The 25,960-nt window shown below is 42.4% G+C and overlaps 3 protein-coding genes and 1 non-coding gene across 4 annotated transcripts; 1 reads left to right on the forward strand and 3 right to left on the reverse strand.

Annotated features, from left to right (window-relative positions):
• The first annotated feature begins 2,810 nt into the window (after window positions 1-2,810).
• rps25 (ribosomal protein S25) lies at window positions 2,811-4,561 on the forward strand. The gene is made up of 5 exons (XM_072658754.1): window positions 2,811-2,879; window positions 3,525-3,617; window positions 3,754-3,937; window positions 4,295-4,393; window positions 4,498-4,561. The coding sequence occupies exons 1-4, from the start codon at window positions 2,877-2,879 to the stop codon at window positions 4,387-4,389; spliced, it is 375 nt and encodes a 124-aa protein (XP_072514855.1). The 5' UTR covers window positions 2,811-2,876; the 3' UTR covers window positions 4,390-4,393; window positions 4,498-4,561.
• Window positions 4,562-4,922: 361 nt separating this feature from the next.
• On the reverse strand, window positions 4,923-15,698 carry mipepb (mitochondrial intermediate peptidase b). Its single transcript, XM_072659152.1, has 19 exons — window positions 15,098-15,698; window positions 14,819-14,992; window positions 14,313-14,401; window positions 14,120-14,206; window positions 13,319-13,382; window positions 13,042-13,224; window positions 12,394-12,550; window positions 11,393-11,441; window positions 11,229-11,289; window positions 11,080-11,132; window positions 9,656-9,809; window positions 8,725-8,802; window positions 8,401-8,605; window positions 7,881-7,990; window positions 7,718-7,792; window positions 5,822-5,938; window positions 5,581-5,702; window positions 5,227-5,300; window positions 4,923-5,133 (listed from the first exon to the last, which is right to left on the reverse strand). The coding sequence occupies exons 1-19, from the start codon at window positions 15,236-15,238 to the stop codon at window positions 5,063-5,065; spliced, it is 2,064 nt and encodes a 687-aa protein (XP_072515253.1). The 5' UTR covers window positions 15,239-15,698; the 3' UTR covers window positions 4,923-5,062.
• A 4,425-nt stretch (window positions 15,699-20,123) lies between these two features.
• Window positions 20,124-23,829, reverse strand: hmgn1b (high mobility group nucleosome binding domain 1b). The gene is made up of 6 exons (XM_072658671.1): window positions 23,588-23,829; window positions 22,351-22,377; window positions 22,155-22,184; window positions 21,975-22,016; window positions 21,345-21,455; window positions 20,124-21,246 (listed from the first exon to the last, which is right to left on the reverse strand). Exons 1-6 carry the CDS (start codon window positions 23,603-23,605, stop codon window positions 21,199-21,201), a joined length of 276 nt encoding a protein of 91 aa, XP_072514772.1. The 5' UTR covers window positions 23,606-23,829; the 3' UTR covers window positions 20,124-21,198.
• A 1,636-nt stretch (window positions 23,830-25,465) lies between these two features.
• trnag-ccc (transfer RNA glycine (anticodon CCC)) lies at window positions 25,466-25,537 on the reverse strand. The gene has a single exon. It is a non-coding gene; the product is annotated as a tRNA-Gly (tRNA).
• Between the last annotated feature and the right edge of the window lie 423 nt (window positions 25,538-25,960).

The following is a 25,960-nucleotide window of genomic DNA, read 5'->3' on the forward strand; positions in this document are numbered from 1 at the left end:
CCAGTTTGGGACGCAGGACTTATGTAGGCCATCCTGTTGCTTTGCTCCTGTTGCCCTCTGCTGGTCTTGTGTGGGATCTGCGTTTATTCTTTTTGTGAAATGTGTTACGACTGCTGTGTGTAGACTATAGAAATAGCTGAAAGATGACTGGTTTATAAATGACACAGTCCTACTCTTACTGCCTCTTTTTAATGGCAGTTCTGCTGTGTATTTTCCACCTCTGCCCGGCTTTCTTTTTCTGTGTATTTTGGAACGTGTAAAATCCTGTAGGCTTCGTTGACTAGGCTTTCAGTGGCCTGCAAAAGTGTAGCGTTTTATTTTATTAGCAGGTAGCCGTAGAGGAGACAGTTACGTTTGAGGACTGACCGACTTGCTGAGTGACTGACTGATTGACTGAACTGCTGAGTGACTGACTCACTGAACTGCTGAGTGACCGACTGACCGACTTGCTGAGTGACTGACTTACTGAACTGCTGAGTGACTGACTCACTGAACTGCTGAGTGACCGACTGACCGACTTGCTGAGTGACTGACTTACTGAACTGCTGAGTGACTGACTGACCAACTTGCAGAGTGAGTGAGTGACTGAACTGCTGAGTGACTGACTGACAGACTGACTTGCTGAGTGACTGACTGACTGACTGACTTGCTGAGTGAGTGGCTGAGTGACTGACTGACTGACTGACTTGCTGAGTGAGCGGCTGAGTGACTGACTGACTTGCTGAGTGACTGACTGACTGACTTGCTGAGTGACTGACTGACTGACTGACTTGCTGAGTGAGTGGCTGAGTGAGTGACTGACTGACTTGCTGAGTGACTGACTGACTGACTGACTTGCTGAGTGAGTGGCTGAGTGACTGACTGACTGACTGACTTGCTGAGTGAGTGGCTGAGTGAGTGACTGACTGACTTGCTGAGTGACTGACTGACTGACTGACTTGCTGAGTGAGTGGCTGAGTGACTGACTGACTGACTGACTTGCTGAGTGAGTGGCTGAGTGAGTGACTGACTGACTTGCTGAGTGACTGACTGACTGACTGACTTGCTGAGTGAGTGGCTGAGTGACTGACTGACTGACTGACTTGCTGAGTGACTGACTGACTGACTGACTGACTTGCTGAGTGAGTGGCTGAGTGACTGACTGACTGACTTGCTGAGTGAGTGGCTGAGTGACTGACTGACTGACTTGCTGAGTGACTGACTGACTTGCTGAGTGAGTGGCTGAGTGACTGACTGACTGACTTGCTGAGTGACTGACTGACTTGCTGAGTGACTGACTGACTGACTGACTTGCTGAGTGACTGACTGACTTGCTGAGTGAGTGGCTGGCTGACTGACTGACTTGCTGAGTGACTGACTGACTGACTTGCTGAGTGAGTGGCTGAGTGACTGACTGACTGACTGACTGACTGACTGACGGACTGACTTGCTAAGTGACTGACTGACTTGCTGAGTGACTGATTTGCTGAGTGACTGACTGACTGACTTGCTGAGTGAGTGGCTGACTGACTGACTTGCTGACTGACTGACTGACTGACTTGCTGAGTGAGTGAGTGAGTGACTGACTGACTGACTTGCTGAGTGACTGACTGACTTGCTGAGTGAGTGACTGACTGACTGACTGACTGACAAACTGACTGACTGACTTGCTGAGTGACTGACTGACTGACTTGCTGAGTAACTGACTTGCTGACTGACTGACTGACTGACAAACTGACTGACTGACTTGCTGAGTGACTGACTGACTTGCTGAGTGACTGACTGACTGACTGACTTGCTGAGTGACTGACTGACTTGCTGAGTGAGTGGCTGGCTGACTGACTGACTTGCTGAGTGACTGACTGACTGACTTGCTGAGTGAGTGGCTGAGTGACTGACTGACTGACTGACTGACTGACTGACGGACTGACTTGCTAAGTGACTGACTGACTTGCTGAGTGACTGATTTGCTGAGTGACTGACTGACTGACTTGCTGAGTGAGTGGCTGACTGACTGACTTGCTGACTGACTGACTGACTGACTTGCTGAGTGAGTGAGTGAGTGACTGACTGACTGACTTGCTGAGTGACTGACTGACTTGCTGAGTGAGTGACTGACTGACTGACTGACTGACAAACTGACTGACTGACTTGCTGAGTGACTGACTGACTGACTTGCTGAGTAACTGACTTGCTGACTGACTGACTGACTGACAAACTGACTGACTGACTTGCTGAGTGACTGACTGACTTGCTGAGTGACTGACTGACTGACTTGCTGAGTAACTGACTTGCTGACTGACTTGCTGAGTCGTTTTTTGAGAGAATGGGGGAAATAGGAGGAGGCCAGGCTCTCCATAAACCGGCCCTGGTAACATGTGATGATGATGTGGCACTTATAATGAATATTATCTTAATCAGGAAACACATAAATCTTTAATAATAGTGGCTTTTTATGAAGACAAATATTCAGCTTTCAGCCACTGGCACCATGCTTTATACTATATGTTTTATACTCTTGAGTCCTTTAACCAGGTAAAGTCACAGGAGAAGCTACAGGAAACCTAACAGAGGTCATTTTATCCACAGAACCTTTTTCTTCTTTTTTTTTTACTTTACAATTAAGAGCAAAAAATATTTATTATTAATATTTATTATATATATCAAATAATAAATCTTCCCTGTGTCACCAGCTGCATCACAAGCCCCACATACGAGCGACCCGCCCCCATTCCTAAGAGAGGTGGAGGGGTAAGAGTGCTTGTTGGTGATTCCGCCGAGAGCCTGCAGGGGCGGTGTTGCGCGCGGCAGGCCGCGGGTGGAGGCGTGCCGAAGAAGCGGAAAGCCAAAGCGGCGTGGGCTCCTCCTCTCCTTCCTTTCTCTCTCCGAGCTCCAGCATGGTGCGTCCCGCAGCCGCGCACGGCCCACAAAATACACATTTAAACCCTCAAACACTGCGGGGAACTCACCTAATGCGCTCGTTTAGGGTGTAGGGGATCACAGGGAAGGGGGTTGACCAGCCGAATTTGAGTCTTTTCGGGGTTTATTGGGTTATTTTTGCCGGTTAGTGCGAAGTTAGCGCAGATGCTAACGGTGGCCCGCAGCGTGTCGGAGGCCTGAGCGCCGCTGCTGCTGCTGCGGCTGCTGCTGCCTCGATCACCGCGGTGTTGTACCGTATAATGGCCTGATTTGGGGGCTTTTTCTGGGCAATAGTAACACAATACATGTTCTTAACTAATAATTATTAGTCTTTGCTTGATGTGTGGGGGGTAATTGTCCTGGCTGGCCTTTTTCCTGGACGTGGTTGAAGCATGCTGGCGGAGAAATCCGCAGCCGGCGGCCTAGCACCATGTTCCGGTTAAGGGTGTAGGGTTTAGTCCTAAGCTGGTCCTGGTACCAGGGGCATTTTGAAGTCTGTAGGTGTCCTGGATGCTTTGAGGCATGTGTAGGAGTAGATTTCAGTGCCATGTCCTGGGGTTTGCTGTTGATCTTGGTCTTGGAGAGCTTCTGTTGATTGTCCCATGTGTGTGTTTATGCTCCTCTAGCCGCCCAAGGACAGCAAGCAGAAGAAGGATTCGGGCAAGTCCAAGAAGGACAAGGACCCAGTCAACAAATCTGGAGGCAAGGCTAAGAAGAAGGTATGAAGTCCTTTTTAAAATGCTGTAGATAAATATTATGGCCTGTTCTTGCTCGTCTGTGAACAGTGTGATTGAGTGGGGTGTAGCTAAGTGATCTGTGGGCTGATGCATGGACCCCTGTTTCTCTTCGGAGTAGAAGTGGTCCAAAGGAAAGGTGAGGGACAAGCTCAACAACCTGGTCCTCTTCGACAAGGCCACCTATGACAAGCTGTACAAAGAAGTCCCGAACTACAAGCTCATCACACCTGCCGTCGTGTCTGAGAGGCTGAAGATCAGAGGCTCTCTTGCCAGGGCTGCCCTCCTTGAGCTGCTTAGCAAAGGTAGGGGAGGAGGTCATGCCATCTGTGTTTGAGTGATGTTCAGAAACATACAAATATGACTGTACCTGCTGTTAAATTATTGTTTTTGTGTAGATGGACCGAATAGTTTGGTGTCTTGGGTTTTTGTTGGTAGAATTTTGTTGTATTGCAGCTTTCACAGCTGTCCTGCAAGACGTGAGCAGTGAAACTGGGACGCCAGACACGTCTCTGGATGATTTATTTATTTATTTTAATAATCGCACTGTTCCTGTTCGTTTTTAGTATCACTGCCGAACAGAAGTGAAGTTTTTTTTTTTTTTAAATGAGTATTTTTGGGCTTTACTGTAAGGTCTCTGACTCATCTCATCTTTCCCAAAGGTCTGATCAAGCTAGTGTCGAAGCACAGGGCTCAGCTGATCTACACACGCAACACCAAGGGTACCGATGAGGGTGTCCCTGAGAAAGAAGCATAATGAGGTGATTGTTTTGGCTTTTGATTGCTGTTATTACTGTTATGATCAACTGTGATGTTTTCTGTAGTGTCAACCGTCTAACATTTTATTATTATTTTTTTATTTTAGGTTCCTCCCAGGGGCATTATGTTCTTTTGTATAGTTAAATAAAACAACAACAACAACAACAAAAGATCTGTCTTTGTCTTTGTGCTTATTCTCAGAGATGTTTTGGGATTGAACAGTTTTGGGTTGAACTTTTGATTTGGTATGATTATTGGATATGTCTGTTTTAACCTGTTGTAGCAGATCTATTCAGATGATCAGGAATTTCCCAAAGAAAATGTTGGAGTAACAGGTTAGATTTGTTGTTTTTGGTCACACAGCATATTCTGCTAATGCAAAGGATCTTGAAATTGGTGGCAAAGCTGCCAAAATGTGAGCTTTTCATTGAAGTTTAACTTAAACTTGATTAGAAACATTGCTTATTAATGGAGCTCAGTATTAAAGTGAGCTGTGTTTTTAAGAAAACTACATTCCGACAGTGCTGTACATGTTATAAAGGGACTCAAAGTTTATTTAGAAAGTTTTCATAACAAAAGTATAAACTGCATGATCAGTTTTGCATTAGTCCCACAGTACGGCATCAACGTGGACCAGCTTGATAAGGTGAGGTGTTGAACTCTAGCCAGCTTTAAGAAGCATCAAGATCCAGCACTAGAGCTTCAACGAGGTCTTCGGTTGTAGGGGTCTTCTGTAGCATTCCTGAAAGGGGCATTGTATGCAGTCATTCATTCACAGATATGAAAGAAAACCTGCAGGTAATTCATGTAGTGCAGAAGTGGGATCACTGTGTACCTTTAACCATAAGCATGGGCTCCTTTCCACCACCGTGAGCCAGCATCTCTCTGCGGTAGTGCTCTCCCATGGCTCTGGATAAAGATGACACCAGAAGTCAAGGCTAATAAAGGGGATACTGTATGTGGGGGGTGGTGTATGCTGTAGATATGGCAGGGGATCTGAACTGTACAGTGCACTTCCTAGCTAAAGGTATTGAAGAGTGAAGTACTCTTTAAGGAGACCACCCCAGTATTTGAGTTACTGTAACCTGAAAGATGCAGATGCTCCAATATTCCTAAGCGTACTACAACAAAGCAGGCTATGCTGGTGCTCATTAACACCGGTCTCTGCATAAGTCCCATATGCACTCGCCTGTTAAAGGGGTCCTTGAGAAAACACTGCCTCCACACCATGGAGGCCACAGCTCTGGACATGAGGTAGGAGTAGTATTTGGCACCATAACCAACCAAGTGGCTGAATCGCAGCTGCCAAGCCTATAAAGAGGTCAGAAAGTCCAGACCCAGGGTTGAAGTACCATGTAATGTACCATATAGTCTAAAAAACAAAAAAATAATATAAATATAACCTACTAAGGCCATGTGAGGTAACTTACAGTGTTGGGAATGTATGGCAGTCCGTAGAACTGTTCCTGGATGTCTTGTAGAATATCGGTGGTCGTCCTGTTTTGTGGTTTGCCATGATACATTTGATCCAAGGCTGCGTAGAAAACCTGGAATAATGAAAAACATTAATGGAATTAAAATAGAAGTGGGTGAACCTCACTTCAGTGTTCAGATCATGTGTAACTCCAGCTTCACTCAGCGGCTGCACCGTCACAGCTTAATTAGATAACCTCACTTAAAAAGCATGAAGAAGAAGTATAGGTGTTGTAAGCTGGGCTAAGCAATGATTTTTAGTGTGGGTTAATTACACTTGATTAATTAAAAAACAATTAGGGTTAGAGTGAAGATTTAGAATTTAAAAAAATTAGGGTTAATTCAAGGGTAAGGTTAGGGTAAGGATGGATTAAAGGGTAAGGGTTAGATTTTAGGTTTGAATAAAGGGTAAGGTTAGGGTAATGATTTAGGCTTGATTAAAGGGTATGGTTAGTGTAATGATTATGATTTAGGGTTAATTCAAGGGTAAGATTAAGGTTAGCGTTATGGTTTTTCATGGGTAAGGCTAAGGTTAGGTTTTAGAATTGAATGAAGGGTAAGAATTAGGTTTTAGAGTTGAATAAAGTGTAATGATTAGGGCAAGAATGAGGTTTTAGGGTTGATTCAAGGGTAAGGATTACGTTTTAGGGTTGATTAAAGGGTAAGATTAGATTTTAGGTTTGATTAAATGGTAATAATTAAGGTAAGAATGAGGTTTTAGGATTGATTTAAGGGTAATCTTAGGGTAAGGATTAGGTTTTAGGCTTGATTAAAGGGTAAGATTAGGGTAAGGATTCAGTTTTAGGGTTGATTAAGGGGTAAGAATGAGGTTTTAGGCTTGATTAAAGGGTAAGATTACGGTAAGGATGAGGTTTTAGAGTTGAATAAAGAGTAAGGATTATGTTGTAGGATTGATTAAAGGGTAATAATTAAGGTAAGAATGAGGTTTTAGGATTGATTCAAGGGTAATCTTGGGGTAAGGATTAGGTTTTAGGCTTGATTAAAGGGTAAGATTAGGGTAAGGATTAGGTTTTAGGCTTGATTAAAGGGTAAGATTAGGGTAAGGATTCAGTTTTAGGGTTGATTAAAGGGTAAGATTAGGTGTTAGGGTTGAATAAAGGGTAATAAGGTAAGAATGAGGTTTTAGGCTTGATTAAAGGGTAAGATTACGGTATGGATGAGGTTTTAGAGTTGAATAAAGAGTAAGGATTATGTTGTAAGGGTTAGATTGGGGTAAGGATTAGGTTTTAGGGTTGATGAAATGTTAAGGTTATGGTCATGATTTAGGGTTGATTCAAGGGTAAGATTTAGGGTAGCGATAGGGTTTTTAATGGGTAAGGCTAAGGATAGGTTTTAGAGTTGAATGAAGGGTAAGGTTAGGGTAAGAATTAGGCTTTAGGGTTGATTTAAGGGTGAGGTTATGATTGGGTGCAGGGTTACAGTCAATAGACATCTTAGAGTTGAATGTAATTCAATACAGAAACAGATGCAGTTGAATGTTAGCTGAATGTCAGCTGAGCATCTACGAGGCCTCTGTAACAAACCATCCAAATTTACAAACCCGTTGACCCTTGATTCGGACCAGAGCGACCAACTATAGGTGTGTAAAAGTCCTCTGAGTATTTATACAGCTTTAAAAGTAACCAGGACTGTGATCAGGCCATAGTCCTACCAAGATAACGAAGATCTGAGGCCTCAGATCTCTCGAGTTTTCCAATGTTTTGCATTGTGCTCCCATCAGTGTTTTACTATTTAAAGAATGTTTCATCTTGAACGTTCTGGCTTTTGGAGATCAGTTCATCTTCTACTCGCATCTAAACAGTGTCAAAGATGCTGTCTGGAGAGTTTGCTACCTGTAGCTGAGTGTCAGCGGCTCCACAGATTCTCTTAGATTCGCACAGACGGGTCGCCATGCTTTCAGGTAGAGGCTAGATGAGGAAACACACAGAGCCTCTTCATGAGAATGCTAAATTAGGCTACCTACAAGACGTTGAGTGAGGGCTACGGTTGTGTTACCTCGCCGGTCTCGTAGTGGCGAGCAAACTGGCTCACAACTCGATAATCAGAGGCGAAGAACTCCATGAGAATGGACGGAACTTCTGCAAAGTCTGTAGCACACCTGGTACCTGTAAACACACACATGGGTGACGTCAACTACTTTTGGTCCATTAACTGCCTGGGACAACTTGCACTGGCTCACATTAGTAAGGTCAGGATGTTGGATGATAATGATCACCATCCATCATTCCATCCATCATCCATCATTCCAGTACTGGATGGAGCACCATCCATCATTCAGCTCAATGCTGGGGGGCTTTATACCCCTCTAGCCCACACCTGGCATTAGGCAGTATGGGACCAATAGGTTCATGTTTGTTTATCTGCTCCAGAGAGAGTCCTATTCTATTGGCAGTACTTCTTCTTTTCAGGGACTAGATGAGCTGTATGTCTGTGTCAGCAATGGCTGCAGCGTAAAGTAGCTAAATTCCTTCATTAGAAGAAGTGTCCACAAACGTTAGATGAAGTATTTTTTCACCAGTCACGTGCTGATAGCGAGTCCGGCCCAGCATGGAATGCATGGCATGGCCCATCTCATGGAAGAGGTTCTCCATCATGCCAGGGGTGAGAAGTGAGGGGGTTCTGCTCGTCGGGGGCGGCAGGCTTAGCATCAGAACCACCACGGGCAGCTGGTACTGTCCGTCCGCCTTCAGCCGCCCTCCGCGGATAGTGAAGTGGCAGTCCTGTCAGACAAACGTCCAGATTAGAATCTAAAGGAACTACGAGCATTAGGAGAAGTGGGAATGGGACAGATCGGACGAGGTGGGATGAGATGAGATGGGTTTTGAGGAGCGCTCTTCACCTGGTGGGGTTTATCAGGACGATGAAAGAAGTCACAGTAGATGTATCCCAGCAGCCCCTCAGACTCGTGAACCACAGCCTGGATAAAAATAAATAAATAAATAAAAATGTGATGGTCAGTATGATATATTATAGCACGTGAAATGAACACTAGAACTATCCAGACCCTCACACTGCAGGTCATATGCTGATGTTTAGCAGCTGTTTTGGAGGTGGTTGAAGGGTCCATCTCATCACAGTTCACAGATCTGAACCTCATAAAGAGCTTGTGGGACGGTGTTGGGAAATGAAACGTGTGGAGACCTGTGAGGGATCTTAGAGGTTCAGTTTTAGAGGTTCTTCAGTTTGAAACTGTGGAGGAATCTTCAAGGAACGTTTTTTCTTCTAAAAACTTTTTCTCAAAGGTTCCTCAAAGCACCTTTAGAGGTTCTTCAGTTTTTAGAGGTACATATTTAGGGGTTCTTCAGTTTGAAACTGTGAAGGAATCTTCAAGGAACGTTTTTTCTTCTAAAAACCTTTTCTCAAAGGTTCCTCAAAGCCCCTTTAGAGGTTCTTCAGCAGTTTCAACTTGAAGAACCTCCAAAGGTTCCTCAAGGATGTAGGAGGCATGTGGACATTTAGCACACCGGTCATGAGCTACGAGGCTAATGTAGCTAACATGCAATAGAAGCTTATGTCCGACCTATTAGCAAAGATGGTATACAGGGTTCTTTGAGTGATGCCATAGAAGAACCATTTTTGTAAATGAGATGAGAGAACATAAAGAACCTTTATATTAACTTCTTAAAACTTTAAAAACATCCCTTAAGGACACCCAGAGTTATGCGTCCTGGCCATTGAGAGTATTAAGGTGTAATAGTGGTGGGGAATTGAACCCCAGTCCGCTCCAAGCGAGCTCCACTTCTCTGTTTCACTCAGGGGAAAGATCTCACCAGTTTTCTGACATCATCGCTCCACACCTCTCCCGTCTTGGGCTCCTCAGCTTGGAAGGAGACCCCGAGCAGCTGGCTGAAGAGCGTGTTCAGTCCCTCCATGCACGCTCCGAGAGAGAAGTAGGGGCTGTAGTGGATGGCCTCGATGTTACACCTGAAGGCAACATCGACATCTACACTTGAGCAAGGCCCTTAACCTTTTCTGCCCCCCGGGGTGCCGTAGTAATGGCTGCCCACTTCTCTGGGCACATAATTGTTACTGTATGCTGTACAGCGAAATACAAAAAGCTGTGGTAGTGAACACACACACACACACACACTAGGGAACTAGGGGCAGTGAGCAGCCAACTCCAGCGCCCGGAAAGCAGAGAGGGTGAAGGGCCTTGCTCAAGGGCCCAACAGTGGCAGTTTGCAGAGCCCGGGTATCGAACCCACAACCCTGTCATCAATAGCCTGGAGCTCTAACTGCTGTCACTGTGTGTGTTTGCTTAATAGTGTGCATGTGTATTTTTATATTCATTAAAAATTGTGCAATTACCATCACTTCTACTACTTCAAACTCTGATATTACTATTGCTATTAATATTGCTACAAATACTGTTACTGCCTTTGATGTTAAGATTGCTATATCTATAACCACTGCTATTGATATTGCTGCAAAAAAATGCTATTGCCATTATAATTATTAAATTCTGCTACTACTATTGCCATTTATGTTGCTCAGAAATATTGGTGTCTCTATTGCTTTTAATAATGCTAAAATATTGCTAGTACTCCTACAATTGCTATTAATATTGCACTTTTTGCTATTTAATCTGCAACAAAAAATATACTGCTTACTATTACTATTATATTATTATATTATTATTATATTGTTAACACTAGAGAGTCACTAACAGCCAGAACAAATTCTTTGTGTGTGAACATACTTGGCCAATAAATCTGATTCTGATTATTATTGCTGTTAATATTGGTATCTGACCACAATCCTCATATCGTCTTAAAAAAAATATAAAATAACTTTAACTCATTCCTAGAAACATTTTGACTTATTTTAAGTAATGTATTTTATTTGATCTGTTAAAAATTGTATCTGTCCTTTTCTACTGGCAGATCATTTTGAAAAATGAAATAACGGACATATATAGAAATAATATATAACATAAATATATTCTTTAAGCAGTCTCACAATGCGCAATATTAGATATGAAATTAGAAATAAATATGGATATAAGATACATACCTAACTTACTTATTTTTGTAAAACATCAAAGTATTCTGCTTGAGCTCATCATGCTTCCCTCCTCAGGCTGAATCGAATGTGTTGGAGCTTATCTATCTAGAACTAGTGTGACAACCTACAAGAGCTCTGCTATGGATCACATCATCTTAACAGCGCACTGAGGAAATGTGAGTAGGCTTACGTCTCAGCTCGGACGGCCCTGCTGAGGTAAGGGTGATCCCATGGCATCAGGTCCTACATTGGGTTCAAACAAACACATCCGTCAGGAATGGAACGAGTCAAAGGTACGAGCCGAAGATCTGAGCCAAACCACTGCAAAGAAACACGTACCGGGTTTGTGGAACCCAATCTCTTCTTCAGAGCCTTCATCACGCTGAAGTCCTGGGCAGTTCTGCAGGGTCATAGAAGAGGGAAGGTGTTAAAGGTGTTAAAGGTGTCTCATGGATGAAGTTCAGGAGGATGAAGGAGGCTCTGCGGCACATACTTGCACATACCTGCCAGAGAGCTTCTCTGTAAGCAGCTGTAGGAACTGCATCACCGTCTCTAGAAGGTTATTAACACAGTTTCAACATTACTCTCAGGATCCCACGAGTAAAACCTACAGTTATATATATATATATATATATATATATATATATATATATATACACCAAATCACTGTGTGCTGCATCTGTTTGTAATTACTGATTAGATACTGACTAGATAAATCCAATAAATGATACTGTCCACTATATATATATATATATATATATATATATATATATATATAAATTAATCCGATTAATAAAAATATTAAGATTTTATTGGAATAAATATATATATATATATATATATATATATATATATATATATATATATATATATATATATATATATATATATATATATAAATTAATCCGATTAATATATATTTATTTATTTATTGAATATTTATATTTAGGTTCTGTACAATGACTGCCCATAACAATAAAACCACTGCTAGGGGAAGTAAACAGTACTGATTTTCTGGCTACAATGGCTCCTGTCAAGGGGTGAGATCTACTATTAGGCAGAAAGTGTAAGAATCTGAGACGACGGCTAGTCGTCTGAGTCAGAGAACCTTATGGGGTGTTCCCGGTATGCAGTGGTCAGTACCAGCCAAAAGGCGACAGAGTCATGGGTGCCCAAGGCTCGTTGACGCAATTACAGGACTTAAAGGAGGATCTGCTGCTAACGTTAGTCTCAGAGCCTTATACTGCAGGACCCCTTCAGAGGTCTTGCGGAGGTCCATCCTCGTTCACATTATACTGTATACAGTCACGTATTCCAAACATTAGGTTGGAGAGCTCTGCAGCTGCTCATTTCTTGTGAGTGAGTGAGGTTCGGATCTACAGGCTGTTCCCTGTGCAGGGAAACTGTGGTGACTGACTCTGTGGTATAGGCAGGCCTCCACTGGACTATTCCTGTAAGACAGTTGAGCAGGCAGCAGCTCTTTTGAGAGACCGGGACGCTTTACCTGGGGTTCGCGCCATTGTTCCCTTCAAAGCTCGGTGCGCAAACGATTCATAGCCTACAAGCTTCGCCAGCTCATGCCTGCAGGCCAAAAGCTCATCCAGGCAAAGCAGCAGTTCAGTGTTCGGGTGGAGAAAGACTCTGTATGCAGCTTCTCGCACCTAGGAAGCAGAGAAGAGACAGGTGAACCAGACAGGGAGCTCTGGGGCCGGAGCCTTTTCAGTCACTGACTGAATCGTGGTCCGCTGTGTGCGCTGTGGAGTCTAGGAGGTCCTGCTGAGCGCTAGTAAGGCTGTGAATTTTAACCCTGCCGTAGGACAATCGTGTGCCATGCTGCTTTGCGATCAGCAGCCGGAGTCAGAAAGAGCACAATTGGCCTTGCTCTGTCATCCAACATCCTGAATACAATCTAATCCTCACAGCAATGCCCCTCCAAAATCTAGCAGAAAGTCTTCTTCCCTGGATAGTAGATAGTAGACAGTTACTCCAACAACAGCAGGATCAGCTCTTATTAACACCTTTGATTTCACAAGAAACAATAAATGAGCAGGTGTCCCAATACTTTTGTCATTAGATTGCATTCTGTTTTCCACACCAATTGAACAATTTAACAGAGTTGAAACCCTACTGTATCCCTATAGTCTATACATACCAGCTCGTCTGGAGCATCTGCATGCAGCCCGCCGATCTGAATACGGCTCCCATCGACTGAGAAACAGTGGCGGAGGCGTTCAGGCAGGGCTCGCTTCTCTAGCGTATTGGGGAGATGAGAGCCATGCAGGAAAGCATGGCTGAGATCAAGGAGCTTCACATTCAGGCTGACGGCCTTTCTTCTCTAAGGGCATAAAACTCAGATCACTTCATACAGTACATCGTCACAGTACTGTGTGTTCTCCATCAGGATATAGTTTATCTGTATAGGAACACACCTTTGCTTCATCCAGGTGTATCCCGCTGATCTCAAAGTCGAACATGAACAGCTCGGCCACCCTCCTAAAAAAGAATGTGGGATTTAAGCACGGTGCAGAATACTCTGCAGAAGTTCTAGGCACCTAATCACATTCTTTTAAATACTATAGAACCTCCCTGTAGATCCCATCCGAACAGTTGCAGTTACTATGGCCCGATAGAGGTGCTACCGCTATGGCCCGAGAGCCGCAAGTCCGAATCCCGAGCCGTGCCGCTTTGCCATCAGCTGATGGAGTCAGAGAGAGCACAACTGGCCGTGCTCTCTCCGGGTGGGTAGATGGCGCTCTCTCCCCTCTCTCTGAAGGTTCTGAAGGTGTCCTGTGGCATCTGGCACCAAGACATTAGCAGCAGATCCTTCAAGTCCTGGACGTTGTGAGGTGGACGGGGCCTCCATGAGCATCAACGAGCCTTGAGTGCCCATGATGCCTTCTTCTTGGAGCACTTTTGGTACAAACGGACCACCATGTCCCAGAACACTCCACAAGACCTGCCTGATGTTTTGGAGATGTTCTGACCCAGTCGTTTGGAGCCAGGTTGGATCTTGTCAAACCTCCCAGTAGATCCCATTAGAACAAACAGATGGTTCAGGTACTATGGCCCAATGGAGGCTCATTGGGCCATTGGAATCCTCCATTGGCTCTCTCCGGGTCAGTAGATGGCGCTCTCTCTCTCTCTCTCTCTCTCTTCCCATTCTCCCCTAGAAATGCCCATTCTTGCATAATGCAGCTTTAAGCACAAGGTCAGGAACCTACCACACTTACCTTGAGTCTGGGTCCAGCTTGGCCAGAGCCTCTTCATCAGCCAGTAGAGTTTTCAGGCTTTGGCACAGTTCTACATTCGTGTTGAGCCTGTCACAAACACACACACACACACACACACACAGCTGTCACATCCTGGCTCACGTGTGTGTGTGGCACTAATGATCCTGGCACAACCGGACACAGAAAGTCCTACTTTTCCACCACTGTGCCGAGATCCACGCAGGTCCTTTCAGCAGCTTTCCGGTATGCCGGGTCAGGATGGGCAACTTTGATGAAGTCTGCCTGCAACACACAGCACACAGACACACAGACCGGTCCGGTCCGAGATACAGGGTCGGGATGTCTCTCAAGTATTCAGGAATTCAATATTAATAAAATATTTCAGGCCCATGCTACACTGCCCATGGTACTGACCACTACATTCAAGATTCAATGTTCTGAAGATGTTCTGACCCGGTCGCCTAGAACATCACAGTACGGATCGTGTCAGAGTACCCAGGTTCTTAGGCCTTCTGCTTTGACACATTCAAGAACTGACCCTTCGCTTGCTGCCTTGACAGCCACTGAGCCACTGGCACCAGATCATCACTGCTGACTACTCACTGCAGCGGTCAGTGGTTATAATGTTATGGCTGATTGATCTTATAATATATGCATGGGGGCTGGTGACACCTCATTCACAAGAAGCTCCATTTTTACCAAATCTGCCACTCTGCACAAGCTGTCGGACAGCTGGTCGAAAGCCTCCACCGTGGCAACACCAGGGGGCTGCGTGCACGCTCTCTTCACCAGAAACTCCATTTCCCAGAGTGCATCGCGCTGGGCGACCTGAAACCCAGCAGGACCGCTGAGCTCCGGCACTGCAAATAAACCCTGCAGACAAAGACATTAATAAAGTACATTAATAAAGTTAAACACCAAGGATTAGTTTAGGGGGTCCAAAAAAAATTAGGTGGGCTTCTAAAGGTGTAAACTCGCCGCGTGCTTGTGCAGGTGGTCCTGTGGTCGGTGCTGCTGGGCGTTAAAAGCTGCTCCAACAGAAGACACAGTCGGGACACGTCTAAATATTAATAATTTAGAGGCTTGTAAAAGCTTGTAGAGGCGAAAACGAGCTAACATGATGTCTGGAACCGTTCATTATTCGCCAGAAATGAGGCGGAAGTGCTGGCTACCAGTGCTACTGAAGGTCATTTAGCTAGTAGCACTAGCTGGGTCACTCGTAATATTCATTATTACATATATTATATTAATTTATTAGCTATAATTGGTGAAATTGGTTGGTGAAATAAGCTTATTGATGTTGGCTAGCTACACAAACGCTCAGGCACATTCACAACGAGCCCCCCAAGCTTTAGCTTTAGCCAGCTAGCTAATCGTGGCTAGCTCTCGTGCCTTAGCTCAGCCCCTGTCGAGGAGACGACGAAATTAACGTAAAATTAAAAACGTCTAAATCAACTAAATATTTGACATGGACAAGTTCATGCCTTATTTTTAGCTTGTGCGATTAAAAATAATAATTAACTAAAAATTAAAAAGGCGAATCTGGCAACCCCGTTTAAACAGAAGGATGTGGGCGCGACTTTCGTTCAAATAGCTAGAATAAAAGTCCTGAGCCTAAAACAACAACATGCAGTTAATTAAAATTATATGTGATGTTTTAGGTGATTTTTAATCTGGATATGGAGTAATTACCTAAAAGCTAAGCCTTTTGTGATTTTTGTAAATAAATAAATAAGGCATATTCCATGCAGTTAATTAAAATTATATGTGATGTTTTCTGTGATTTTTATATGGATTTGGTGATTTATATGGATGTTTATATGGATTTGGTGATTTATATGGATTTTTATATGGATTTGGATATGGACTAATTACCTAAAAGCTAAGTCTTTTGTGATTTTTGTAAATAAATAAATAAATAAGGCATATTCCATGCAGTTAATTAAAATTATATGTGATGTTTTCTGTGATTTTTATATGGATTTTTATATGGATTTGGTGATTTATATGGATTTTTATATGGATTTGGATATGGACTAATTACCTAAAAGCTAAGTCTTTTGTGATTTTTGTAAATAAATAAATAAATAAATTAGGCATATTCGTCTGGTTTATGTAGCTAACAGAGGTTAAGGTTTAGCTTGACCTTTGTCACTTCATGAATCAGCAGTTCATCTCCTGTCCTCTTTATCATCAATAATATTGATTAAATGCTATAATACACCGATTCAGCTTCTTCTAAAAGACCTGATCATTAGTTGATGACGTGATTGAGGTGCATGAAAACACCAAGCTGCAGAGAAACCATACAGCAGGAATGGGCCAGAATACGTAGCTCATTATTTTAACCCCATACCAAGTGATAGCAAGGCTAATATATTAGTATTGGTACAATACAAGCCTCAATGTACATGTAAAAATGCATATATGCCATTTTTGAAGCCAAAACAAAACAAAACAGGGAATATGGATTGGAAGGGTAAAGCCGTGGCACACGTATTGTATGATCTGGCGTATAAGGCAATGAAGGCGGAAGGAAAAGTAGATCCTGGTCTACACATAGTCTGTTAGCTTGAGGTTTTTTTGAGGTTTTGTGGGCATGGATTAGGCCTAGTCTGCTCTAAACTACTTAGTCTTAGCTTAGGCTGAGTTTATTCCTATCAGACCTTATTCCTATTCTCTGCAAACCGTGTCCTGTTGGCTCACTCGAGACAGGGCTAGTGCTTCAGCCTCAGCAGAGATGTTCTGCACAGTGCTGGAGATGTGTTGTATTAGGGCTGGCTCCAAACCCTGCATTAGAGAAGGCCTTTCTCTTTAGCATATTGTCCCGTTTACACCTGGTACTGACATGCGTAAACGGAGGTGCTTTGGGATGCGATCACTCAAACCACAGGAGGTCGGAGACGCGTTAATCCACATTGCCTTTTGTAGTGTAAATGCTGATCCGGATGTTTCCGGGTGTCGGTGTGGTGTGACCACCAGGCCTAACTTGTAGCACTATCCTTAACACAATACACAGGCTATTTCTAAGGATTGTTCATGTTCTAATCTCAAATACTTAATAACACAAGTGGAGAAAAAGAGGCTCTATAATGAAAAAGTGAAACACCCTTATGAAATCCCTCATTTCCTATATTCTCATATTTTTAGAGCCTTAACGGCACCATTCCCACTAAAGCTCTACTGTTCTAAGCTACGTACTCAGAGTAATAATAATACAAATAAAACAGCATTTCATTAGTAAGATCAATACCTGACTGTAAATCCTGCTGAAAATGGGATTCAACAATTGGACGAATCGCTGGAATGTGAAATCTTACACTATTAGGAAACTCTTGGCTCTTTAAGAAATTAGACTAGTATACTACAGTACAGCAGAACTCTGGTAAAACAGTGTCTCAGGCGTCAGGCAGTGCATTTATAACCATTTTGGTATTGAAACTTTCAGCAATGTCAGTTTTCAGAGAGCGTTCTACCCCTACACCAGCTTCTCTACAATGGAGCGCTAACACATAGACCAAAAGCTCACATAGACCAAAACAAAAATGAGCCGTTATCTAGCATTTCTCTGCCGTCCAATGACAACCATGTATCTCCACTTTGGTCCGTTTTCAGTTTTCTCCATGGTTTGAACCCTGTAGCTCCTTCTGTACACTGTGTTAATACTTCTGGATGAATGGACCAATAGAAATGCTCTAAGTTGACTTGGAATCAACCTGGAATTCAAAGTTAAGGCCATTTTTGCCCTCTCCTGTAAAGTCATCATTTCGAAAATACATGTTTTTCATTGGACAGCGGCGGTTTGCAGTCACGTTCTCCTCAGGAACAGGCCTCAGGCCCTCTAAGATACCAAGATACCACCTAGGACCTTTTTAGTATAAAGAAACTCTGGAATAAATAAATAAATAAATAAATAAATGTTAAAATCCAGCCGTCCACAAAATAAATAACTCCACAGCTTCGTCTCACTGCAGCACAGGAAAAGGCCTTTAATCACATAGACGAGCGCCATTCTTCTAATCCTGCTGTTTGATGCCACTTATAAACCGGCACTTATTCCGAAATAATAACACGGTGAGGGCGTGCTGTAATTACATGCTAGAACAAGTTCTTCACTGGTGTCCGATTACAGCTTGAGATCCTACCCTTGAAAATTTGTATCGATATACAGCACTGGGCCATAATACCAGTCTTAGGCAGCCTCAGCATTCTTAAGTATTGCAGTATATGCATCCATGTTAAACACTGTATAACTGTATGACTGTATGATTCATACAACTAGACCTGACTACAATCCTGAACTGTTGGAGGTTGCTAACCGAGTCACACTGTGGCCTCCTCCTGTATATATATATATACGCTGTTCACAGTGGTGGTGGATGGATGCATCCGGATATCTGAAGAGTTTAATGCCTCTAAAAGCTCCATCACAGTAGTTCTTACATACAATAACAACAACCAATACAGTGTATTTACTTTATTACAGTGCAGGCAGGGCGGAGGGTACATGCAGAGTGTTGTGAGGCAAAATAGTATAGATATTATTTTTAATAAATAATCAGTATGATTAGTTTGTGGAGGTTTACTTGGGAGTTTGGATAGTAATTGAAATAGCTATTTTTATTTGTTGTATTCAGGTCAATGTCTGGGTTTTTTTCTAAACTTCATACTTAAAAGAAGTTTAAGATAAAATGTTTAAAAAAAACTGTTTAAGAAGATTTATCTAACTTTTTTTTGCAAGAATTATTCACAAAAAAGTTGTATATGTTTATTTAACCTTACGTTCACCTTACACTTGTCTTACAGCTTAAGAGTTTTTCTAAGTTCATGATTAAGAAAAAAGTGAAAATAAACTGATATTTGAAAAATATATATAAATATGATATTTCATTATTTATGTATTTTATATATTTGATATTTGATAATCAAAATTCTGCAAAATGATTTTCTTTTCTGAACTTTCTGATTAATTTTGCATGAAAATGTTTTTTTATATGTTCTAAAATATTTTCTTAACCTGACGATCACCTTAAACTTAAAAGTTAAGGGGCTGGAGTCACAAAAGTGTCAAATTTTTTTTTTCTTAGAAGTCCTAATTTAAAAAATGATTAGGATAAATTGATATAATTGAAAATAATAATCAATAATCATCTTAATCATTTTCAGATTTTTCTATTTCTTACTTTTTCATTGAAGAAAAATCCCATGAAAATTTGTTACTGTTAAAAAATATTTCTCAAATATATTTTTTTAACCTTACAGTCAACTTACACTTATCTTACATCGTAAGAGTTCAGGAAACAGATTTACAAAAGTGTCTAAAGAATTTCTTTTTAGAAGTCCTAAATGTTTTTAGAACTTCAATATAAAGTTATATTGATATAAATTAAAATTCTTCCAAAAAATATTTTTCAAATAAGATTCTGAGAAAACGTTACTCTTAAAAAAATATGTTCTTAAATATTTTTTCACACTTACAGTGCATAAGTTCAGTAGGTCAGTCTCTAAACGATCAGTGGTTCTTCTACGGCATTGCTCAAAAAACCATTTGTAGCACATTTATTTGTTCCTGGACCTCGCTAATATATTTTCAAGACATTTTTATCAGTTTTCTTGTTTTCCTGGAGTTTCCCTGATTGGAAAAATAAGACTCTGGGTGTCGAGGGTGTGTGAGAACCCTGATAAATAGCTTCACCTGTCTCTCCAGGTTTTAGCTTAGGCCTAACTGCTAAAGGAACCCCTAACACATCCAGGTTTACCTAACTCCTTAAGAGTTCTTGTTTCAGTGTAATTACTTTGTAATAAGCATTCAGATTTAATAAATCAGGGTTAATGTTCCACTTTTAGGACCGTGAGCACAGGAACAGTGACCGTTTCCGGTCCACTACGGCAGAGATGGCCCAAACAAGAACTTTTTCAAATTGTAAATCGAAGCTCAATGAGTCGATCTGTTGGGGGGCTAATTGGACCTAACTGGGAAAACATCAGAAGGTAGAAACCAGTGTCACAACCCATTTTTTTATTGGCTTGTTTAAACCAAACAATACACAGAGATACATCTATAAACAATGATCAGAAAGAAACTGTACATTTTTGTACTTGCACAAGAATATTGCTACTGCTGGTCTGAGTGCTGTACAGTTCAAGAGATCTTACACTTGATCGTCCGAGCGCCCCCGAGTTTTAGCGCCTCAAAAGTTGCTCTGTGGAAAGTAACCGTTAGCTTAGCTAAGAACATAACGATATTCCATTTTTACCATCCGGACAACGTACCATTATTACACACTGCATATAAAGTCAAAAATCCTTGTTTGTTTTTTTTTCTTATTTTTTTTTTTTTCACAGCTGATATACAAATCTATGGTGGGGCTATCACAGAAAGAAGAGGAAAACAAAATCAAATCAATACACGCAATGCACAGGCCTGACATGGAGAACTCCAGTACTAGAGAATAGGTTTATTAAGCAGAATGGTTAAAGGAAAAAAAAAAAAAAAAAGAAGGAAAAACTGCATCGGTACAAGAGTTAACGTATGGAGCACAGCTTACAAACATTCTACAAGTAATCTTTCTCATTATAAACAATAAAACAATGAGGAATTCACACCCCCCCTCCCCGACACACGCACATACATTACAGGTTACAAAATTAAAGAGAAAAACAAACAATAAGAAGAAAAAAGCCAAAATCATCCCTCATAGAGCCAATGGAATGTTAGTCATTCGGGCAAGCTGGAAATGTTGCCTAACCGTCTGCGTGATCGACACGCCAGCGTTCGAGTGACGTTACAACCCGCCCCGCTCTCTCCCGCTTCGAACAGAAAAGGACCAGAGAAAGAAAAGGGGAAAAGAGAAGAAAAACTGACATTTTTCAATGACGATAATTGTTCTGGAGATGTAAAAATGTGGGATGTGATGAAATCCCTCTCAAAATGTATCTTTTCTTTCATAAAAAATGTGTCTCTACAATCAAACTACTAAAAAACCTGGCTTTAGAAAATAGTAGATAAAAATATTCCCCTGAATTGTACAAGAAAAGAGGTACAGGGAGCACTGGTGAGAGATGGCGGCAGGGCGCTGTTATTCTGCCGCGTCGTCCTTCTCCTCCGACTCTTCCGTCGCTGGTGCCTGAAAAAGACCACACATGCAAATCAGACATTAATGAACGTGTCTGATTCCAGGGTTCGTTTATACGCTCATAAAGTATGCTGGAGTGCTGCGCCCACCTCATCCTCGGCTTTCGCCTCGCCGTTTTCGGCAGGGACCTCCTCTTTCTTCTCCTCCTCCTTGGGCTTTTCGGGCTCCTTAGCTTTCTTGGCAGGTTTGGCAGGTGCCTTCTGCATAAAACGCAATAATAACATATTAATAACAACTTTACACAACTCACACTACACAAAGTGTACAGTAATGTTCAGTAGTTTAATAATATTATATATATTTATTTTTACTTCTGAATCTGTTTTGCGTAACATATATAAATTTATATAATTTTTATGTTTTTTGATTAACATATACTGTTAATATTAGCATTATTATTCCTACTAGCATTTATTGAATTTTATACACGTTACTATTTAAATAAAGCTACTAATATATTCGAATTATCTGTATATTATATATATATTTTAATGTTATGGTTAATTTCTTTACCTTCATTTATTTTCATAGCTTGTATTTGTTTACTTGTGCATCTTTACTGCTTTACAACTAATTGTTTACTAAATACCTGAATTAGTTTGTATTCAAATTTATGTTGTTTAATACTACTTTTATTAGCATTTTTTATATTATTATACATATGTGTGACTATTTAAGTTGCTTATATTTATATAAAAGTCTCTTAAAAGGCTCTTTACCTTCGCCTTTGGCTTGGGCTCTGCCTTTGGAGGTGCAGGTTTCTGAAATAAATTAAAATAAATCAAGGTTACACAACAATCTAAAAACAATGAACAAAATTTGCTTTAAAATAAATAAAAATAAAAAACTTTATTTTTGGTTTCAACACTTTTAAGCTTATATACACGTCTTCTACTCACGTTCACCAATCTTGCCGATCTCCTTTTGGGCTGGAAAATAAAAGAGACGAAGAAATAAAATTAACGAAGAAATTAAATTACGGTAAAAACACTTTTATAGTCAAGCTATTACCACTTTATTAAACCCCGGCCGTTAAAGTCCTGCAGCTATGAACCCAGAAGAGATACACAGCCGGCCCACAGCAGGATAACTCACCTCACTGGCTTCAGTGTCATTGTTCGCCTACAAAATAAAAGTCATCCTGATTAGTACAAATGCCAGAAAAAACACATCAAGTTGAAAGAGATCAGAGCAAAAAAAAAATCTGGTCCATCTGGTGATGCCAAATAAATAAATAAATAAACAAATAAACAAACAACCCCCCTCCTCACATCTATTAAAAAAAACAAAAACACAGTGTTGCTCTTAGTGTCTGCCATGGCCTGCACTGGGTCCCATACAGAGGAGGACATAGTCTGCCCCGCCCCCTCCACTCTCTCTCTCTCTCTCTCTCACACACACACACACACACACACACACACACAATCATCAGATATAAATGAAGATCTACCCAGGCTTAGGAAATCTGCCCTGCGACTCAAAGGGCTTCTTTTTTCCCTCCCCAAATGCACCACCGTGCACAGCCCCGTGATAAGAGCAGGGGGGTCTGCTAGGAGTGTAATGTACAAATCGCCATTGCGCGGCCTCGCGCTTGCACGACCCGCCTCCTCGACGTAGAAGAAACACATTAATGCATGCATGCCCCTCGGTTAGAAAGAAAGAGGGGGGAGAAAACAGGCAAAAGGGCCATATTGGAAGTGCATTAAAAACCAAAGGGGTGCGCGCGCCATGCATTTGGGTTTTTTTTTTAAATTGCACATACAAAAATAGGAAGTCTTAAAAACTGCAAACATGCACAAACAAACAACTAAAAAAAAAAAATCCATGCATGCTGCTCGGCGCGTGCAACAACACACAGAACGGTTGCAATCGATTGCAAAAGATTAGCTATAGTTATGAAAAGTGGATCGCATAGTTTCCACCCCTTTGTCTGGATCCATGCAATCGTTGTTACTTAGCTATCTAATACATCTGCAAACGCTGCTGCCCCAAATCGTCGAGGTTTAAGCTCTTGTTTTTGTTTACGAGTTAAACGAGAAACGCGAGCCCGGCGTGCCGATTCGGGCAAGAGGGGGGAAATCTCTGCAGCCTTAAAGAAAAAGCGCCACTTCTCAAATCACAACACACGGATTTTGCGCTCGAGCGCGCTGCACACACACGAAAAGTGGCCTAAAACGTGCACGCCCGAGCGCACAAAACACCCCAACATTTGCATGCACACGCAAACCATCCCCAAATCACTCGTGCATCGGTGCTGGGACACTATTTTGTGTTTTTTTCGTTTAATGCATCAACTACAAAACCGAGTAGGCAGTGTTGGCCAGCTACTTACTTTGCTCCTCTTGGGCATGGCTGCTTCGCGTGCGGGTGCGTGCGTGGATGTTTCCCTTTTTTTAAAGCAAAAGAAACGAAGCGGGAGAAAATAAAAAGTGCAAAAGCGATTTAAAAGAAGAGACCGTGCTTAGATAGAGCTAAAAGATTCTCTCACACACACACACACTCACACACACTCCGTAAGAAGACGTTAATGTTTCCAGCGAAACAAAAACTAGCTGAAACCGGATTGGATTCCGCCCCCCTCCCTCTCCTCCCCCTTCAATTCATTCTAGCGGCAGCAGCAGCCTGAGGGACGCTGGCCCCGCCCTCCGCGCCTGCTGATTGGCTGCCGCCCCCCACAACAGCGATTTCAAATCATAGCAGCGCCATCCGATTGGCCGCTCCGCGGGTCAATCAACGCAGCGTTATTTGTTTCGGCAATGAGTCCAGTGAGCCAAGCTTTGTGTTGCCTAACACAAATATAGTATTTTTTAATTATTTATTATTTATTTTAATGTTAAATGTCCAATATAACACTTAAAATGCAAAAAGAACGAAGTTCTAAAATTATCTACACGCTTTAGTAGCGTCGAGTTGAAGCGCGTCCCGGTGGGTGTGTGTATTTAGTCATTTGTGGGAACCGCGACGGTGAAAACATGTACATGCAGTCGCTTTCTTACATTCCTAATCGTCTTAGAAAAGGGAGCTAGCTTGTCTTATCATCCAAAAAAACACCCTTAATATTCGCCTGTGCTCTTATTTAGAGATTAGGTTGAGGTCCGAGCTGTATTTAGGTGTAGCACAACAGCATTTAGCTTAGCTGTGCACACAAGACAGGGCAGGACAGGAAAACAGCCCACAAAGATAGGAATACCAGCACTGTCGTGTATGTTATGCGTGTGTTTGTGTACATGGCTGGGCTGAAGGGAGTGCTGTTTGAGATAGTGGCCACTGTGGTGATGTGACACCGCCAGATTTATTATTTATTTCAGTTTTCTGAGCTGTGAAGAGGCAGCAAGGGCTCAGGGACAGCTGTTGGGAGCAAAATGGCGTCTGGTGGTGTGTTGTGATCAGTTCTGGAAAGCAGAAACACAAAAGAGAAATGTGTGTTACACCTGCTGCCATGCAAGTAATCAGCAATTCCCAGTCCTCTCTGGATGTCGGTGGCCCTGTTCCCTGCCTTCTCCCCCCTTTTTAATCAGATATACTAGCTGCTGATGTGCTTTCAGCTGGCCATTGCTGCTGACTTACATTTTGCAGGGGGGTTTGCTTCACAGCTGCCCTCTACATCTGCCAGTTGAACCCTCGGCCCATGTCAGTGCCCAGATAGGCCCTAAAATACTAAAATAGCCATCATACTCTGCTTCACCCCGGAGGGGTTTAAAGCCAGCTGTGTGATTGATAATAGCATAAATTCATCCTAGCTGATGATCGACGGTCACCAGATTTGAGACGCAGATGTTGGGAGGACACACACAGGGGATTATGGCGGAGATCCGTGTGATTAAAGTGAATGTAGTCTATTTAAAGGGGAATTTCACCGATTTACCAAACTGTCGGCAGAGTTAAATGGTTAAGATGGCAGACAAATAATGCCAATAATAAAGTCCTGCCGAGCTGGTGAAAGAGAACCAGGCCGTCCGAAGAGTTTACCGCCACATTTAACCCATCTGTGGTAGTGAACATGCACCCAAACACACCAGTGAATTAGGGGCAGTGAGTACACACACACACCCCCAGAGCGGTGGGCAAGCGGTGGGCAGCCAACTCCAGCGCCCAGGGAGCAGAGAGGGTAAAGGGCCTTGCTCAAGGGCAATCGAACCCACAACCAACAACCCTGTTATCGATAGCCTGGCGCTCTAACCGCTGAGCCACCACTGCCCCTAAAGTTATGTTTCCTGACCGGGAATCGAACCCGGGCCATGGCGGTGGGAGCGGCGAATCCTAACCACTAGACCACCAGGGATGGCGGAGGGATACATTTTTGCAGTGGTGGTGAATGGAACAAGGCGTCTAGAGAAGGTCTAAGGCCTCGAAGGTCTAACACCAAATGCTTGCCCGATGCCTGGGACATTATTTGTAGCTAATAGTTAGGAAGTTGAGGACGTTTGGGCCTACAATTTCAAAGCCACTCATAGTGGAGAGGTACGTGCAGTGCGTTGTGAGAAAAAGTAGATCCCAGAATTAGTTCCTATATATATATATATAATTACTTCCCTCTATTTTATCTCCATCAACATTTGACGTAAAGCTCGGGCGAGGCGTACAGGTTCACTGGCATTTTTTCTGTCATAAATAAAATGACCAGATGTGTGTTGTGGCCTTGGTGAGGCCTTTCCTTTTGCTTCACCACCACTGTAAAGAAAGCTAAGTGTGTGAGTTCCTCTAC

The sequence above is a fragment of the Salminus brasiliensis genome, chromosome 16, assembly GCF_030463535.1.
Source record: "Salminus brasiliensis chromosome 16, fSalBra1.hap2, whole genome shotgun sequence".
Lineage (NCBI taxonomy): Eukaryota > Metazoa > Chordata > Actinopteri > Characiformes > Bryconidae > Salminus > Salminus brasiliensis.